At 35.9% G+C, this 19407-nt stretch overlaps 1 protein-coding gene across 1 annotated transcript; it reads left to right on the top strand.

Annotated features, from left to right (window-relative positions):
- Window positions 1-6650: 6650 nt before the first annotated feature.
- LOC108465590 (protein TONSOKU) lies at window positions 6651-18997 on the top strand. The gene is made up of 20 exons (XM_053022231.1): window positions 6651-7157; window positions 7778-8575; window positions 9868-10044; window positions 10427-10518; window positions 11783-11881; window positions 12073-12548; window positions 12638-12681; window positions 12764-13024; window positions 13342-13489; window positions 14243-14359; window positions 14890-14990; window positions 15136-15256; window positions 15454-15566; window positions 16546-16657; window positions 16878-16982; window positions 17064-17130; window positions 17244-17364; window positions 17472-17645; window positions 18005-18122; window positions 18205-18997. The coding sequence occupies exons 1-20, from the start codon at window positions 6882-6884 to the stop codon at window positions 18726-18728; spliced, it is 4044 nt and encodes a 1347-aa protein (XP_052878191.1). The 5' UTR covers window positions 6651-6881; the 3' UTR covers window positions 18729-18997.
- The last annotated feature ends 410 nt before the right edge of the window (window positions 18998-19407 follow it).

The raw sequence follows: 19407 nt of genomic DNA on the forward strand, positions 1-19407 counted from the left end.
AATGTGGTTGCGGATGCCTTGAGTCGTAAATCGTTATTCACTTTACGAGCGATGAATGTGCACTTGTCCGTCCAATCCGACAGCAGTGTGTTAGTGGTGAATTGAAAGCCAAACCATTATTGACACACCAAATTCGAGAAGCTCGGAAAGTCAACAACGAGTTGGTTGCAAAACGGGTTGCATGTGTTCGAACAAGGACTCGGAGTTTGAATCGACGATGACGATTGTTTGAGGTTCAAAAGTCGTCATGTGTCCCAAAGAATTGAACTCATTTCGATAATTCTGAATGAAGCCCATTGTAGCCGAATGGCAATCCACCCGGAGTACGAAGATGTACAATGAATTGAAACGTCGGTTTGGTGGCATGGTATGAAGCGAGACATCTCGACTTTGTTTGAGATGTCTAATATGTCAACAAGTGAAAGCGGAACATCGTGCCTTCGAGATTACTTCACCAATCACGATACCCGAGTGGAAATGGGATCGAGTCACAATGGACTTTGTATCCGGACCGCCATTGTCGCAAGTAAGAAGGATGTGGTTTGGGTCGTGGTAGATCGATTGACTAAGTCGGCCCACTTTGTCCCCGTCGCACGGATTTTCAATGGACAAATTAGCGGAATTGTACGTTTCTCGACAGTGAGATTACACGGGTGCCTATTTCTATCGTGTCGGATAGAGATCCGAGATTTACCTCGCGATTTTGGAAAAAGTTGCAAGAAGCTTTGGGTACCAAGTTGCATTTCAGACCGCCTTTCACCCCCAAACCGATGGTCAATCCGAACGGATAATTCAAATACTCGAGGATATGTTGAGATGTTGTATCCTTGAGTTTAGTGGTTCATGGAACAGATTCGCCTTTGATTGAATTCGCCACAACAATAGCTTTCAATCAAGTATTAAGATGGCGCCTTACGAGGCTTTATACGATCGTAAATGCCGTACCCCATTATTCGATGAACTTAGTGAAGGTAAATTCTTGAGGTTGATTTGGTTAAGGATGCCGAGCAAAGAGTTCGAGTAATTCGTGAAAGTTTGAAAGTCGCTTGATCGCCAAAAGTCGTATGCGGATTTGAAAAGAAAAGATATTGAATATCGGGTTGGAGACAAGGTCTTTCTCAAAGTTTCACCTTGGAAGAAGGTGCTTAGATTTGGCCGTAAGGAAAATTGAGCCCGAGGTTCATCGGGCCATATGAAATATCTGAACGAGTCGGTCCATCGCGTATCGTTTGATTTTGCCCCGAACTTGAAAGGATTCTAACGTCTTCCATGTTTCGATGCTTGACGCTATAGATCCGATCCATCGCACGTGATTAGTCCATCGAAATTGAAATTCAAGCTAATATGAGTTATGAGGAAGAACCGATTCGTATCCTATCACGAGAAGTGAAAGAGTTATGAAACAAGCGGGTTCCGCTAGTGAAAGTGTTATGGCTCAAGCACGGGATAGAAGAAGCTACTTGGGAGACCGAGAACTCTATGAAAGAACGATATCCAAACCTATTTACGGTAAGATTTTCGGGACGAAAATTTCTTAAGTGGGGAGAGTTGTAACACCCAAAATTGACCCTAGTCGGAATGTGGTTTCGGGACCACAAAACCGAGGCATAAAAATAATTAAAATTTATTTTGATGCCTATAATATGTGTGTGCTCATGTATGACATTTTATGATGATTGATTTAGTGTTATAAAGGTGAATTTCACTAGAAAGGACTTGTGTGAGAAAATTTAGAATTGAGATAGGCAAATGTGGAAGTGGTCTATTGATGCACACTAGGAAATGTTGTCCTTGCATGTCAAATTCCCCAAATTTGACTATAGTGGCCGCCAAGGTGGGCATGATGGGCAAGGAAAACATGTTTCCAACATGTTTGGCTAGTGAGTTATGTAGGAAGTATTATAATAAAAATAAGCATAAAAAATGAAAAAAAAGAGAAAGATGAGCTTGGATGCCCTTGTTGCCGTGAGTGTGGAGAAAGAAAGAAGAATTTTGTTCATCATTTTCATTTCCTTTGGGCTGAAAATTCTAAGGAGGAAGGAAGGAATTCTTGTTTCATGTTGGTTTGGAAGAGGTTTAGGAGGAGGTTTGGCCATACTTGTACCTAGATTAAGGTAAGTTTGATGTTTTGCCATGAGATTCATGTATATTTTAGTTGCTAGCTTGATGTTCTTGTTAGCCCATGGTTCAAATCTTTGTTATGTCATGGGAATGAAATTCGCCAAAGTGAATATGGTGTTAATGCCATTGCATGCTAAATATCAAGCTTAATAATGATTCATGTGATGGTAGATTGAGGATTCTTAGATTTTCTTTTAGCATTTTGAATGAGATACTAAGTTCTTTGTTTAACCATGACCAAATTGAAACGGTATGGTGTTGTGGTATTCGCCATGTTGTATCCATAAGTATGATTCATGCATGTTGCATGGTAAGTAAGATTTAAGCTTTGGATATGTGTGTATATTTGGATATAAGCCACTTGAGAATTCGCCATTGCACCTACATGAATATATGTTTGCACATGATGAATTGGTATGACATGTATACTATTTTAAGGTGTCTATTTGCTTGTGATGTTGTTTGGTTATGAAATAAATGAGAGATGTGTATAGAACTACAATATGTAATGCGTTAATTAGGAAAATGTATGCTGTTTTTTTGTGTAGTATTAAGTGTAAAATTAGCCTCCACATAGACATGCATATTCGGCCAAAGGAAGTAGATTGGTGTGCATGTATTCGGTTAGAGGCAACCATATTGAAGCCTTATCTTGGCTTAGATTGTTGACCAAATGGGTAATAAGTGAGGATGGTTGCCGAATATACAAACATACATATGCATGTGTAATTGAATTATGAATGTTTAGCAAGAGGGTTAAACTAGTTGATTTATTGATTAAGCTCAAGGAGTTAAAGAAGGAGAATCAAGCAAGGGAAAGACGAAGGTCATCGAGTAGCCGACTTGGACTGTTTTACCCAACACAAGGTAAGTCATTAAGCGTATATTTGGCGTTGATTTAAATGATCAATATATATATATGCAAATGTGTTTAAATGAGTTGGTGTGTAAATGGAAATGTATGTGTATGGAATGATGCCATTGTTGAATGTATAAAGGCAGCAAAATACATAAGGTATTGGTCTCGGCACTAAGTGTGCGGGTATAAATGGACACGGTGACAAGATTGGCACTAAGTGTGCGGGTTTAAAATTGTACAGCACTAAGTGTCGGAGTTTGATTATATAGCACTAAGTGTGCGAGTTGAATACATATAGCACTAAGTGTGCGGATTCACTATATGTTCTTGCATTACAATTGGCACTGAGTGTGCGACATTATCGAGCTAATCCCGGACAGCGGATCGGGTAAGTACCTCGAGCTCTTGACGAATAGAAAATATGTTCATGCTCGGGGTTGAATTTGGTAAGCCTTAAATCTATGTGATGATTGAAATTGTATGGTTGTGCTGGAAATTGAGTTAATGTGTAAAATGCTTGATTATCTTGTTGTGTAGAATATGAAATGTGGATGTATGAATTGGTACGAGATTGGACCGAAAGGTCCGAGGTATTATGGTATAGATTCGATATGGACGAGTACCTAGCCTCATTTGTTGTACATGTAGTAGTAACTTTATCGGTGGATTGACGAATGCTTATGACTTCTTGAGTTGTAAACTCACTCGGTGTTTTCTTGTCACCCATTTTAGGTCTCTTGGACTCGTATTGTTATGCTTTCGAACCGTCGTTGAAGTCATCACACCGGCTGAAATCTTGTGGTATTGTTTTTTGTTGTTGAAGAACATTTGGCATGTATAGGCTATTATATTTTGTCGAATTGTGGGTTGTAAACTTTAAGCCATGTGAAAATGGCCTATGTGGTCGTCGAGTGGGATGCTAGAACCTATAGCCACGAGTCTTAGAAACTCAAATTTTGTTAAGGTGGCCATAATTTGTGTCATGTATGATGGATGATTAAGGCCAAGGAAAAATTCATGAAATTGGCATAGTCTCTGCAGTAACTGCTGCGGACAGCAGCAGTGAGATGAGATTGAAAAATCACTAAAAATAGTAGAAGTAGAATTAAATAGTGAGTAAATTATGGAACTGAACCTTTATGAATCTATTTTTATATGGACGAAACGAAACGACCATATGAGCAGTATACTGGGAAATATTAAAGTTCTCGTGAGACAGGGCCAGAACGATTTCTGGGTCCCCTGTCGCGACTTTGAAAATTTACCATAAATTATCCAGAAAGAATTAGGAGTCATGCCTTATATGTACAGATTCCATTTTGAGTCTAGTTTCATTAGAAACAAACGGCACCAGTATTAAAGCCCTGTACAGAAAGATATTCAAGTTGTAACGCGCGGAGGTCAGAGCAGTCGATCCCTGTAACATGGGTGACTTTAACTAATAAACTGTACCAATTGGCCCAACCAAAAATTCTAAAAATAAATCCATGGATGGGTATATGAGTCTAAATTCAGGGAAAATTTACGAAACCAGTTTCCGAGTTTTGGAACTCGAGATATGATTTTTAAGGCGACGGTGACGCAGTTTTCCAGCCTGTCCAGAAATGTCAAATTGGTCGGTACTTTAAGAGGATTTGTCTCGTTAACCCCTCGTGTCCGACACCGGCGTCGGTCACGAGTTAGGGGTGTTACAAGTCCAGGCTAAATCCCCTATATCGTAAACTCATAAGGTGATGCCGGGATTACCAGTCCAGGCTAAATCCCTAATGCACATGTATTCTTCGGGAGGCTCAATCATCCAAAGGAACACCCGTCCGGGCTAAATCCTTTTCATAATTGAGATCAGCGGATTACCCGTCTAGGCTAAATCCTTTCTACAACACATGCAGGATCTCATTACACCTGTAAAACATGGTTTATCCATCGAATTCCCTTTTTAACCTCAACCGAGATAATTTTTCAGCACATCATTATTAGGAATGCATTTCATGAAATCTTATGCTATCAATAAATGCAATCATCATTCATTCACAAATCATATCATTAGGCATATTAGGAGTTTACTTTAAGTTATCCGAACTTACTTGGTATTCGTTTCGGTGCTATGTTTCGGTTATTCCAAAACCTTTCGTTTTCCTCGATCGACCTCCGAAAATTGTTCCTCAGGGTCTATTACAACAAAATTAAATCATTAACACTCCACATTATACATTTCAAGTCTACATTCTACCCTCGGTCCAAATGACCATTTTGCCCCTAACCTTTCACATTTTTACGATTTAGTCCCTAAGCTCGTATAATGAAACACATGTAATTTCTATCTTACCCAAGCCTAGCCGAACATTTTTCTCTCTTATGGCAACCCACATTTTCCATTATTTTCACATTTCTACCTCACATTTTACAACTTTTGTAAAAAGGTCGCTTTTGGGGGTTTTCATGAAAATCACCTAGGAGAAGATGTTTAACACACATCCAACTTTCATATTCCTCCATAATCCATCAAAATACAAGTAACTCATGCATGGGTAAATTTTTAAACATGAACCCTAGCATGAAATATGGGTAGAAATGGAGAAAGTAAGCTATCAGAATTTCAAAAATACAAAGAACATTAAAAACGGGGTTTGGGAGCACTTACTATTGAGCTTGAAAAGCTTGAAAACCCTAGCTATGGAGGGCTTGAGAGTTTCGGCTAGTACAAGGGAGAAAATGGCTGATTTTTGTTTCATTTTCCCCATTTTATTTCATTAAAATGCCAAATGACCAAAATGCCCTTAAGCCCTTTCTTTAAAATTTTATCCATGCAAGCCCATTTTTGTCTAAAAACTTAGAAATTGGGCAAATTGCTCTCCAAGACCTTCTAATTTATAATCTAAAGCAATTTCATACAAATTGCTTCTAGAATCCAAGTTTTGCAATTTATTCAATTTAGTCTCTAATTTCCAATTGGACACCTTACTCAAAGAATTTCTTCATGAAACTTTAACACATGCATATTCTCATATTCTAGGTCTCATAATAATCATAAAATAAATATTTTGATGTCGGATTTGTGGCCTAAAACCACTATTCTGACTAGGCCTTATTTCGGGATGTTACAATATTAATATTCTTTCCTCCTTTCCCTCTCCATTGCCTTGATTTTCCTTAACAACCCAACTATATAACTCGTGCACGAGGACTCGTCAGATTATCAAACTAGTAAAGAAGCGACAACTTCTTTGACCACCATAGTTTCTACACCCAAAAAACCTTCTTCTAAAGTTATCATTCGACCAAAATGTCCTTAATGCTGTCGAAATTCTACAGCATATTGGGATGACATGTGCTTCATCCATTTTTGTCTTTCTTCTATGCTAGATAGAAAGAAAACAAAAAAAAAAAAGAAAGAAAGAAAGAAAGGATTTTACCACTATGGGTCATTTTATAAACAGTAAAAAAATTAATTAATGTTAAATAAGTTTTTGAGAAATTATTTATTGACGTGTAAAATTATATATACAAGTGATGGAACAGTCAACAATACGTGGCAATCCAGTTAACTTTTCGTTTGGATTTTAACGAAAGAGTGATCAAAACAGTAATAAATATTAATGGTAGCTAACATTAATAAAAAAAATTAAAGTGAACAAAATAAAAACACTATAATTTTAAACTGATTATATGAAGAATTTACCCTAAAAAAAGTGAATAGCAAACGAAGTCCTGTCCAAAATCTGGATTGAGATTTGGGTCTGGCCCAGATCCAAGTTTTGGCGGGAGATCTAATTTTTGGCACCTGGAATTATTTGAAAAATAGGGCATTCCCCCCTCCAAAAAAAAAAAAACCCTTTCCTTGGCTTCAAACATATGACTAACATTTGCAGTTTCCAGACGAAGATCGCCAATCGCATCTGAGATGGCTCGCAGCCAGGAATTACAGATAAGCACGGCGAAGCGTGCATACAGGAATGCCAAAGAGGAAGGGAATAGGCAGGAAGAGGCGAGGTGGGCAAATGTAATTGGAGATATTCTCAAGAATAGAGGAGAGTATGTGGAGGCACTCAAGTGGTTTCGAATTGATTACGATGTTTCGAAAAAGTATTTGCCTGAAAAACAGTTGCTTCCCACTTGCCAGTCTCTTGGCGAAGTCTATCTCAGGTTGGAACATTACAAGGACGGCTTGATTTATCAGGTAATATATTTTTCTTTCTCTCCTTTTTGTGGCTGATGGTGTTGCGGTCATTTGAGGTTTTAGGGTTGTTGATTGGTCAGTTTAGAAGAGGGGTTTTTACTTTATTAAGGTAGATTTTGTTTCTAGGCTTCGAGTATCTTTTATTTTCTAAATTTAAATGGGGTTTGGAGAGGTATGACGCGCTGGTACGTGAAAGATCATTGTGGGTGGGACAAAGTCTTTACTGATATTCAAGTTTTGGAATATGAATTAGATTGTGATCTACTTCGGTGGAGAGAGAGTGTAGAAAACATGAAGGAAAATGCGGGATTTAGTTGGTGATATTGAATCTTCATTGTTTTAAGGCAAAAGGTTGGTCATATTGAATCTAGTCACGTTATCGTCTGCAGATGGAAAGCTCTTAGACATAAAAAAGGTTGCTATTCAGTTTAGTTCTCTAGGGGTGTTCCAATAGTTAGAACTGAGACTAACTTGGATGTACTAGGTTCAAATTTTGAGAATTGGAAGAGTTTTGCCTCCTGCTTTTTAGTCCAAAACCCAGTCTGTCTCATAGGCACCACAAACTAAAACTCAGTTTGGTGTATTCCTTATTAATAAGTAATTATTATTTTTTATTGCAGAAAAAGCATTTGGACCTTGCTAAGGATGCCAATGATCTTGTTGAGCAGCAAAGAGCCAGCACACAACTTGGGCGTACCTATCATGAAATGTTTCTAAAATCTGAAGATGACCATTACTCGGTGCAGAATGCCAAAAAGTATTTCAAGTCTGCCATGAAACTTGCCCAGACTCTCAAGGAGAACCCCCCTAATAATAAGTCTTCTTTTCTCAAAGAGTATATTGATGCACACAATAATATAGGAATGCTTGAAGTTGACCTTGATAACTTGGATGAAGCACTGAAATTTCTCACTAAAGGTCTGGAGATATGTGATGAAGAGGAAGTCGTTGAGGATGATGATGGGCGTAGTAGGCTTCATCACAATCTAGGAAACGTCTTTATGGAATTGAGGAGGTGGGGCAAAGCACGTGAACATATTGAAAAAGACATAATGATTTGTAAGAGAATTGGACACCGCCAAGGAGAGGCAAAAGGGTACATTAATCTTGGTGAGTTGCATTACAGGGTTCAAAGGTATGATGAGGCAATACTTTGCTACCACAAGGCACTTGATTTGGCAAAATCCATGGAAGATGAGGATGCTTTAGTAGCACAAATTGATCAAAATATTAAGACTGTAAAGGAAGCTATAAATGTAATGAATGATTTGAAAAAAGAAGAGCAAAATCTCAAGAAGCTGAAAAGAAACATGGTTATTGCAAAAGGAACACCACAGGAGCGCAAGTTTCTTCTGCTCCAGAATTCATGTCTTGATCGTCTTATTGAGAAATCAGCTATGATCTTTGCATGGTTGAAGGTTAGTACCTGTTGCACATGAATTTTCCTTGCTGTTGATCCTTTTCAAGCATAATTGAATATTATTGCAGAAGACAGTTTGAGGTAGCATCTAATTATTTATCATTATTATTTAAATCTCCCTGAAATCTGTGCATTGGAAATGATTGCACCGAATTTTTGTTATGCTTAATGCTATCAAAAAGGTTTAAAATTAAATGATCTGCCATTGCTTTTCTCTTAGTTTTTTTTTTGCTCAAAAAGTTATCCCTCAGCTTGCTGCTTTGTCTAACTGAGTGTGGAAATGGGTTTTCCAGAATTCAATTGTTCATATTCCGATGTCCCTTCTTCTAGTTGAATGGAATAAATTGCATGGATGGGATTTTTTCATTTTGATGTTGCATCTTTTTCCGTTTTTGTTATTTTTATGCTGTAAAGGGTAAAGTGTTTGTTTACACATAATATAGCTAAATAAAATTCATAGTACTTTCAAATAGATATTCTGGATGCTTAATGAAATTAGATGGCAGCTCATTTATTATTTTGGTAAATTACCTTTTGTTATACCAAGGGATTTTTATCTTGGATATGCGGAAAGATTATTGTATACTTTTAAAAAAATATTGGTGTATGCATAGCAAGTGAATAAAGCAGGAGAAAAGTTAATTCAGGGATGTTGAAGAATACATGTGATCCAGTAGCATTAGACTCAAACTATTTTCAGTGGATAATAGAAACATAGAAAAGTAGGAGTGAGACCATTTACCTAGACTGTCCAAAGTGAGTCTCTGTAAAAAGTAAAATTTCAGTAAGGAAACCGGGAAACTACTGAATCATGAATTTCTGTGGCTACTGGTGCTCATGTCCCAAAGCTACTGTCCAGTAAGGAAGACAAAGTTGCTTGTTTCTTGAAAGAAGACCACATAACTTAGGCTAGAGGAGAACCAAAGCCAGAAGATGAATGAGTTAACTTGTGTAGGTATATAAGGCTGCTTAATGGGCTTCCACAGTGTAAGTAAACCACTTAGTTTCTTAGGCTTAGCATGCATCAGAGCTTATTATTCTAGTGTTGAGAGTTTTCATCTTGAGATTCTCATTTTCAGAGTGTGTTACTTTCATGTGCGCTTCTAGCAGCACTTTTAAAAAAAAAATTTGTAATATCTTAGCAGGATGTAAAACATGCAACTAACGGTCTGTCTATTGCCTTTGAATTTTAAAGTAGGCAACAACTGCCAATATCTTCTTGCATGTTCTTCCAATATCTTTTTGCATATTCAACGTAGTTGTGCTTATGTTTTGAAAATTTATGTTTAGCATCGTGAATTCACAAAAAGGAAGAAGCGTATAGCAAGTGAGCTTTGTGATAAGGAAAAGCTAAGTGATGCATTTTTAGTTGTTGGAGAATCATACCAGAAGCTCAGGGAATTCAGCAAAGCCATTAAATGGTACACAAAGAGTTGGGAAGGATACAAGTCAATCAAAAATCTGGAGGTGCGCTTGATTTTATGATCTGCTAATATGACTCATATTTTATTGTTTTACAGAAGTATAATTAAACAGGAAGCAAATATTATCTTATATATTTTATTTGTACATCATCTTGATAATCCAAGTCAATCAGAAATCTGGAGGTGAGCTTGATGTTAGTTTCACGATCTGTTTATATGTTTCTCATTTTTTATTATTTTACCAAAGTAAAATTAAACTGAAAGTAGCAATTATTTTATATTTTTATTTGTAAATCACCTTGATAATCCAAGTACAAAATGTAGTGTTGGTCCTGCTTTAGGTAAGGGTTTTGTAGTCTATTCCTTGTTCATGAATGTCTTTTGCGATTGGAGGAGTATAGATTGTTGAATGTTATAATTTTCAGGGTCAAGCATTGGCAAAAATTAATTTAGGTCATGTTTTGGATTGCAATGGTGACTGGACTGGAGCACTTGAGGCATTTAAAGAGGGCTACAGGTCATTTTTCTTTTCTTTACTCTTTTTGGTACCCTTTTGGTAAGTTTTCAATTGTCTGTTTACTATTTTCATTTCCTAAATTGTGGAATCAGCCAAAAATTATTTTGTGCAAAATACTTTGAAATGGCTAAAATTTCTGACATGAATCATGTTTTTCTTATTTCCTACTATTTGGGAAACAAATGGAAATGAATCCTTTGGTGAAGTCTGCCCTTTGAGCTATCTTGAATACACATTAGAAGTGTTCTTCCGCCAGCCTTTTTAATTATGGATTATATGATAAAACTGACAATGTGCTGTATGATAGGCAATCTAAGTATTTATAGAATAATAACTAATCAATTATGAGCATGATATAGAATACATTTTTTTGCTCAGCAATAGGTTAATATTATTAAACTTAAAGAGGCAGAAACACTGGCATATCAATTACAATCTCAAAATAGACTGTATAATCCCAGCATGGAACAATGTCATAAACAAGCAAACAATCTGTAATCCCCTCAATACAAAAGGAAATCATATCTTAACAAGGAACAGCTACATTGACACCAAATTTGCAATCACTTCAGACTTGGAGTCACTAGCTTCCATCAAGATTCAACTTATTGATATCTTCAAACACAGCTAACACATTGTAATAGCTTCATAAACTCTATAAGTTTGAATTAATTGGTCAAGATGTCCTGCCATTACCTGTTCTATGAGAATCTAAGCACCTTCGTTTATATTACATAAATTGTCCCATGACTCTCCTCGCAAAATTGCTGTTTTAATTGACTTCTAGAATTGCATATGCTTTGTGCTAGATGATTACTTACCAGGATAGATGAACAAGGTTTAATTACTGCCATTGTCATTATGCTTCATAAAAGAAGATTTAACCTGATTTTTAGGACAACAGAACTGTTAATTTTGAGGCTGCAAGAGTGACCTTTGCATTTCTGAGCGCTATCTTTCATGTTGGGAAGTTATTAAAAAATTGTAAATTTTATTAGTGCAACCAAAGGATGCAATTATTGTTCCTTTGCTGTTATTGGATGCTTTGGTTTTTACTTTTAGGTGTTGATTGTTGAAGATATGACTAAAATGTATTCCAAATCAATGTGTACCACTTAGTTGATTGCAAGTCTTTGCAAACAAAATTTCTGATCATGTTCTCATAGGCCATTTTTAATTTTTAATTTTTTAAAATCAGTCTTGTTAACTCCTACTTGCTTTTTAAGTTTAAAAGTTTAATTTGATCTGTTATCTCATACTGCAGGATTGCTGTTGAAGCTAAACTTCCTTCCATTCAGCTTTCTGCACTAGAGAATATGCACTATAGCCACATGATAAGATTTGACAATGTTGAAGAGGCCAGGTAAATTTGTTTACAGTAGCCCTGATAAGGTAGCTGCTTGTTTTTAACTTTTATGACCTGCTAAAATATAAATTGAAGTTTCTAAAGTTCTAAAGATAACTTGTTTTGACCTTCAAGTTTTTGAGGGTTTAATATATGTGATGTTGCCAACATTGGACTTTATTGTTGCTGATGAAAACTGATTTTATTAGGAGGTTGCAGCTTGAAATTGACAAACTGAAGCAGTCAAAAGTGGAGGAGCTTGATGAAAAACATATCGCAACAGATTGCTGCTCTGAAACAGACACAGAAGGAGATTATCATTGTTCAGATGACATGTCTAGTGCATGCTTGGAGGTTTTGCGTAAATCCAATTCTAATGGATCAGTTCCTTTAGCAGCTCGTGGAGAGTCAAATGATGATTTACCTCTAATTTCACTTATCCGACCCAGCAAAAGATCACGCAAAGATAAAACAGCTGACACAGCAAATAACAATATTTCTAAGGAGCCAGATGAAACTTCTCCAAAAAGTTTGTCTAAATCAACAAGTAATCAGCAAACAGCTGTTGGACGTAAACGTGTTCGTCTAGTCCTTTCAGATGATGAAGGTGATGTGCATCATGAAGTAGAATGCTCAGCAAGAAGACTGCATAAACGCCCAGTGGATTTTGCTGCTTCAGATGAATGTTAGTTGGAGTATTTTAGATATGATTTTTTCTGGGTTCGTGTTAAAAGTTTAAGTAGTAACTTAGATGTAGCTTTTACCTGACTGCAGTTACGAGGAAAATCAGTCCAGCCAGTTCTGATGATAAATTGCAGGTATACAAGCAATAGTAGTCCCAAAGAATATTGTTAACCTCGTCAAGTTGGTGCACCATTGCTTAATCCTTTTGGTTTGCAGGATACCTTACCAGTTGCCTCCAGAAGTCCCAGCAGGCCGTGCAATCTTGTCAATATTGAAGAAAGCACTTGTTCATATAAATCTGTGAGCAACAGAACTGTTTCAAATGGGAAAAATACCAGATCTCTGAGCAATGCTGAAGTTGTTATTGGTTCTGATTATGCTGATAGCGCTTCAAAATGTGACATCAATGCTTCTGAAAACTTATTGCTTAGACATAATTCTCCTCTCAAATTGCAAGCTACTGATAACGAGGTTGATGTGAGTATTTCTTTCTTGTGTACAGCTTAATTTGGTCTGTTATTGACTTATTGTTGTTGTATTTGGTTTGATTATTCTCTGTGAAATCTTTGGCTAATTCTTTAACTTCTCAGACTAGAGCTCCAACAATAGGTGTGGAAAATTGAAACGCAATGCTATAATGTAAAATTGGTTCTTAAGAACCTATAATTGTTCATGTGCGTTGTTGTGAAGCATAGACAGTCTTAATGGTCTTATGCATTTTTGTGATGTTGCTATAATTTTGAATTCTGTTGTTTTGCTTACTCTGCTAATTTATGCTGTTGTGCTAATTGCAGGGCTGCATCGAATTCAAAATTGATGACAACAAGATAAATGTGGCAGTGAGCTCATTTATGGCTGGTGATAAGATAAGCATTGAATCTTTGAAGGTTGAACTAGCTTGTTTATACTATTTGCAGCTTCCTGTAGAGAAGAGATCAAAGGGTAGGGTCTTATTGTTAAAATTTTCCACTTTCTTATTTCATCAATTCTGGCTGGGTGAGCACTGTAGTTTGCTAGAAAGTATTAGTTATCTAGATTCACAAAGCAACTTGTTACAATTGAATTGAGAGTATACTGAAGCATTGTAGCAATCCTTATGCTTCTGTAGCAACTGAAATTAGGAAAAGATATCATAGTGTTTCAAGAATCAAGATATTGACCAAACCACTGGATTTGAAAATCTAGTAAAATATTTTGTCCCAAATAGTTCTTTATTTGAAGTAAAGAGGCAGTACTCTTCAGAGATTATGGCTTGTATGATATGATTGTTGCTGCTTGCCTGTGAAATGTAATAGAACCAGCTTTGATGCTCAGAGTCAAACCTTCCAAATGGTCCCAATGAGGAATTGTATAACTCTTCTTAGTAATGAAAATTGTGGGTCAAAAATGGTTGTCTTATATGGTTGGATATAAGGAAACTGAAATAGTACATGCGCTTATTGCTTGTCATCACGAATTGCTTTGGGTATCAGTTCTTTAACAAAAATGCATGTCTGTCTGTCTGTCTGTCTGTCTGTCTGTATATGAAATGAAGATAGCTTTTCCAGTGGGAGCTGATAAGTTCTTCAGGTTGCTACCTAGCGTTATTTTTTTTTCTTCACTCATCATTGGTTATAATAACTGCGTTTTTACTCTTCTTATTCAATAAATTTTTTTTCCGGATTACCAACTGTTTTGTGAATGGTGTCTTATTAGGTCTGTTGCCTATCATTCAAAACATGGAATGTGGTGGAAGACCTCTAGAATCCATTGAAAATCTTGATTCACTTAGGAATCATCTGATGAAGGTTTCGGTTGATGTGCTGATCAATGGTATGTGTAACAATTGGTTTCTGTTGTCTGAAGCAAGGATATCGTCTTGTCTTTTCTAGTAGTCCCTGCAGACTTGGGTACTGTTGCATGTATTTCGGTGCTTCTGTGTTAAAACTAATTATTGCAGTTTTGAAGTCTGTTTCTTTCTTTTTCGTGTCATGTTGCTAAGACTAAATCCTTGTGGAGTAGTTTCAATCAAGTTGTCTGAACAGGATTTTAGCTTTATAGCGTGGCAAAGTACCCTTTAGATGTTTAATCCTGTTTTTGATGCTCTATCAAATGGTTAATCTTGTGCATGGTTCTCTGAGATGTTTCAGAATAAAGATCAATAAGTGAAAATATGAATCTTAATGTTTTACAGTCTACACATGTTTAGGATGAATGGTGCTGTGGACTTCTTGAACATTTTCAAACAGAAATAGTTACCAGCTTATTCTGTGCATGATATTTTCAGTATTGCAATCTCAGTATAGCTTTTTCCTCATTGAACTTCTTTGTAAGTGAGATCTAAATCATATTAATCCTCACAGGGTGGATCCAAAAGCGCTTGATGAAGCTGTATATCGACAGCTGCAAAGAACTATGTGAGACACCGAATATGAAGTTGCTTAAAAAATTGTATGTTTCAAAGGTAAGACTGAAGATTTAACAGCAGTTTGCTGGTGATTCTACAATTTATACTCTTTAATTATTCTACAAATGATGCAGGGTAGCCTGTTGTATTACCACTTAGAGCCTAAATGGTTTTCTTCTATTTTCAACTCTTTGTTTACCAGGTAGAGGATGAAGTCAATGTGTCTGAATGTGAACTGCAAGATATATCAGTAATTCCATTGTTGAATGCCTTGCATACACACAAAGGGGTTGCACTGCTAGATCTTTCTCATAACTTGTTAGGTGATAATATCTCATTCTACTCCATCTTCCAAATAGTGTGGATGCTTTGATCAGATGATATTGTTTGCTCATCCTTTATTTTGATATGCTCATAGACAGAAGGAGTTTGATTATTTCATGTTGTAGCTTTTCTTGGAAGTGAATAATCCTGCATTCCTTTTATTAAACTAGTGGTCCATTTGGTGATTCTTTTCCAGGAAATGGAACAATGGAGAAACTGCAACGGTTTTTTTCATCATCAGGCCAAAAATATGGTGATTTGACTTTGGACTTGCATTGCAATAGATTTGGTCCAACTGCTCTATTCCAGGTAGGTAGCTTATGCTATAACCATCTTTTCTCAGCAATTAAGAGCTTCATATTATCTTATTTGTTCCACTCTTTTTTGAAAAGAAACAGCATCCATTTTTTTTTAACTTATAGCCTTTTCTGTTTATATTGGAGTTCAATATATATTGATAATGTCAGAAATACCCTAGAGGCTTTAATACGGTTTACTAGAGACGATGATGTGAGTGTGCATATAACAAATTAGATGATGACATGAGGTATTGATTTTTAAAATATAATTAAAAATTTATAAATATTAATAAGAAGAGAAATATTTTAAAAATTACAAAAAAATTCTTTTAAAATTTAAAGAATAAAATATTTAATTAAAATTTTAAATATATTTCTCTAAAGAAATAATATCTTTTAAAGAAAATATAAGAAAGGAACATTAAAATATGAAATTAAAAATATTTTATTATTTTAAATATTTTAAAAAATTATTATTTATTATTTCCTTTCTTCCTTTCTCTTCCCTCCCACCCTAGTCTCTCCTTCATCTTAGCTATTTGAGGCTGAATTTGGATTGGCAGACTGGTTTCAGCCTGAAAAAGGGAGAGAACGAAAGGGAAAAGAAAAAGGTAAAAGAAAGAGCAAAAATTATAGTGCTAACATTCAAGTATGGCGTTTGCAGTCAAATTGCACATGTCACTCCCATCATAGGAAAGAAAAGCAATGTCATTTAAAATTTTAACAGTGGCAGTTACGGGTCCCAAATTAATGAATAAAATAAAAGTACCAAATAGACATTTTAAAAGTAAATACTATATTGGAAAATTGATATAGTCTGGAAGCCATTTGTGACGTTATCCTATATATTTGAACACACCTTTTAATTTTCCTTCTTCCAACGTTGAAGCATGGAAGTCAACTAGTTATTTTTCTCACTTCTTAAATGTTGCAAGAATACATAGATTTTTCAGAGAAATAGACTTCTAATTCTTTGAGTTATTCATTAGATTTGTGAGTGTCCTGTGCTCTTCACACGACTTGAAGTGCTTAATATCTCTGATAATCGTCTCACTGATGCATGTGGATCATATCTTTCAACCATCCTTGAAAAGTGCAGAGGTAAATGCATTCACTATCGTTCATATGATCTTGATATATTACATTAAGTAAATAGCTTATCGGTAGCTTTTCCTTATAACAATAGTGTTGTACATCAAATAATTGTAGCAAGGCTTCCCGGATTGACTCTGTCTATTGTCAGATAAAGAATATGCTTTGTATTATTTGAACAGAGATTATTTTGCTCGAGTATATCAGCTGATGCCTCTTTTATCTTTAGCCCTGTATAGCTTGAACATAGAGCGTTGTTCCATTACTTCTAGAACAATTCAAAAGGTTGCTGATGCACTGGATACTGAATCTGTACTATCACAACTGTTTATTGGTATGCTTATCAAATCAGTGAATAGTTCCATTTAGTCTTTTTTGTTTATTGAAAACTCTCTAAGCATCACTATTCTGGCAGGTCATAACAACCCTATTTCTGGGAATGCTATCAGTAGTTTATTAGGCAAACTTGCTATTTTGAAGAGGTTTACAATAAACAGATCTTTTTTCTCGTCTTTCTTGAAGTAGTTTTAATAAATGGAGCACCTAAGCTTCAAGCTAGCTGACATTGAAGTTCTTTTTTTTTTTTCTTTTTCAGATTTTCAGAATTTAGTCTAAACGGCTTAAAACTAAGCAAGACCGTGGTTGATGGCCTTTGCCACCTAGCTAAAACCTCATGTTTGTCACAACTGATGCTAGAGGGCACCGCTATAGGAACTGTATGCAATTTTCATGTTTCCATGTTTTTTATGTTAATATCAGTTTGCTTAGTGTATATGTTAAGTTTCTTCCTCTGGTTGTGATTGGATTCTGATGCCATTTATAGGATGGAGCACTAAGATTGACTCGCTCATTGTTCAGCTCGACTCAGGAGCCTTTGAAACTTGATCTGTCTTTTTGTGGAGTAGCATCTACATACAATTATGAACTTAACACTAGTGTTATTTTCATTTCTGGCATTCTTGAGCTGCATCTTGGAGGAAATCCCATTATGCAAGAGGTTTGTCTTATATCAGATAACAACAATTTTATTGTATACAAGAACAGCAGAGGATGGTTTAAATTTTGTAGATGTGTGAACCACAGATCTTGGGCTTTTGACTCAGGTGCACTGAAATCTGTGATAGGGCTATAGTATATTGACCATTTTTCTTTAATTTAGACTGTACTTACTGGAAATCTGCAGCTTTTCTGTGTACCTCCTTTGGTTTTACCTTAAATTTTGAAGATTGAACATGAAAGAGCCATCCGTTGCAGACCAGTCTTGACTATAAATTATTTCTTTCTCAGCTTTGAAATCCTGAATATGAATTTAAAATTACTATTCTGTGTGGAACCTGATGGGAGCTATGAAAACAGGGTGGCAATGCATTAGCATCACTGCTTATGAATCCTCAGTGTTGTCTAAAACTTCTGAACCTGAAGAAGTGTCAACTGGGGATGGCTGGGATTCTTCAAATAGTTCATGCAGTAGCAGGTTATATTACCAATTCCAGTATGATTTTTTATGTTTTTATCAAAATCCAATTTTCTAATTGCTATTTTGGTTTTATTCGCAGAGAATGAATCTCTGGAAGAGCTCAATCTTGCTAATAATGCTGATACGGATAAGCAGTTGGGTATCCTATATTGTAAACCGACAAACAGTTCAGAATCCTCACAGCCAAACCACATTGTATCTGAACCATCTCTTAATCCATGTTCATCAAAGGAATTCGATGAACTTGACCCCAACTACAATAAGCTTGAAGTTGCTGATAGTGAAGATGATGAGGTTAGGGTAGAAACAGCTGCATCTGGATTCAATGACAGCTCTGCAAGCTCATGCCAAAGAAGAAACTCAACTTTGGAGTGCCAGTTCGTTCAAGAGCTTTCCATTGCCATTGGATTAGCAAAACAGTTGCAGGTGTTAGATCTTAGCAATAATGGGTTATCAGTTCAAGCTTCAGAAGCTTTATATAATGCTTGGTCATCAGGTTCAAGGGCTGGTTTATCTTGGCGGCACATCAAGGATCAGATAGTCCATTTGTCTGTGGAAGGAAATAAGTGTTGCAGACTCAAATCTTGCTGCAAAAAGGATTGAATGTCTTCTGCTGGAATTTCTTCAAATCTTTAAGCAGATTAGCATCAGTAACTACGCAGCATGACTTCTCCGTTGGTTCTGGTAAGTTGCATGTGCATATCACATTTATAGTAACTGTGCATCATTGTAGCAATGCATTTGTATGACTTCTTAGGTGTTAGCCATGTCCAACGATAATTTTCCATGATTTGCTGTAAATTTGTTTTTGGACTCAACTGATTGTAAGTGTAAAGTTATTTGATAGCGAATACATAAAAAATCCATGGAAATTATAAGTACTACAGATTAATGTATAGGTTCCAATAATTTATGACATCTGAGAAAACGAAACGGTAAGTTTGCATTATGCAGATTCTATCCTTTGTATTTCATACGGTCCGTTTCTTTGGGTTGATCTAATCTTTTTACTCCAAACAGCCAAAGTGAAACATAGCTCAGGCTTAAACCAAGTTTATATCATGTGAAGGTCCAACGCCATCTATATCGTTTCTAAAACCAATTGGTTGGGTTTGATGTTACTAGCCTAGTAAAAAGTATATATATATATATATATATAAAATGCTAAATAAAGTTACGTAAATTTTTTTTATCTTTTTCTGAAAAATAAGATTTCAATTTGCAATACTGAAAAGTTGAGCTTATCTTCTTCGTAATTAACTTCATGAATGAATCGTTTAAA

The sequence above is a fragment of the Gossypium arboreum genome, chromosome 11, assembly GCF_025698485.1.
Source record: "Gossypium arboreum isolate Shixiya-1 chromosome 11, ASM2569848v2, whole genome shotgun sequence".
Lineage (NCBI taxonomy): Eukaryota > Viridiplantae > Streptophyta > Magnoliopsida > Malvales > Malvaceae > Gossypium > Gossypium arboreum.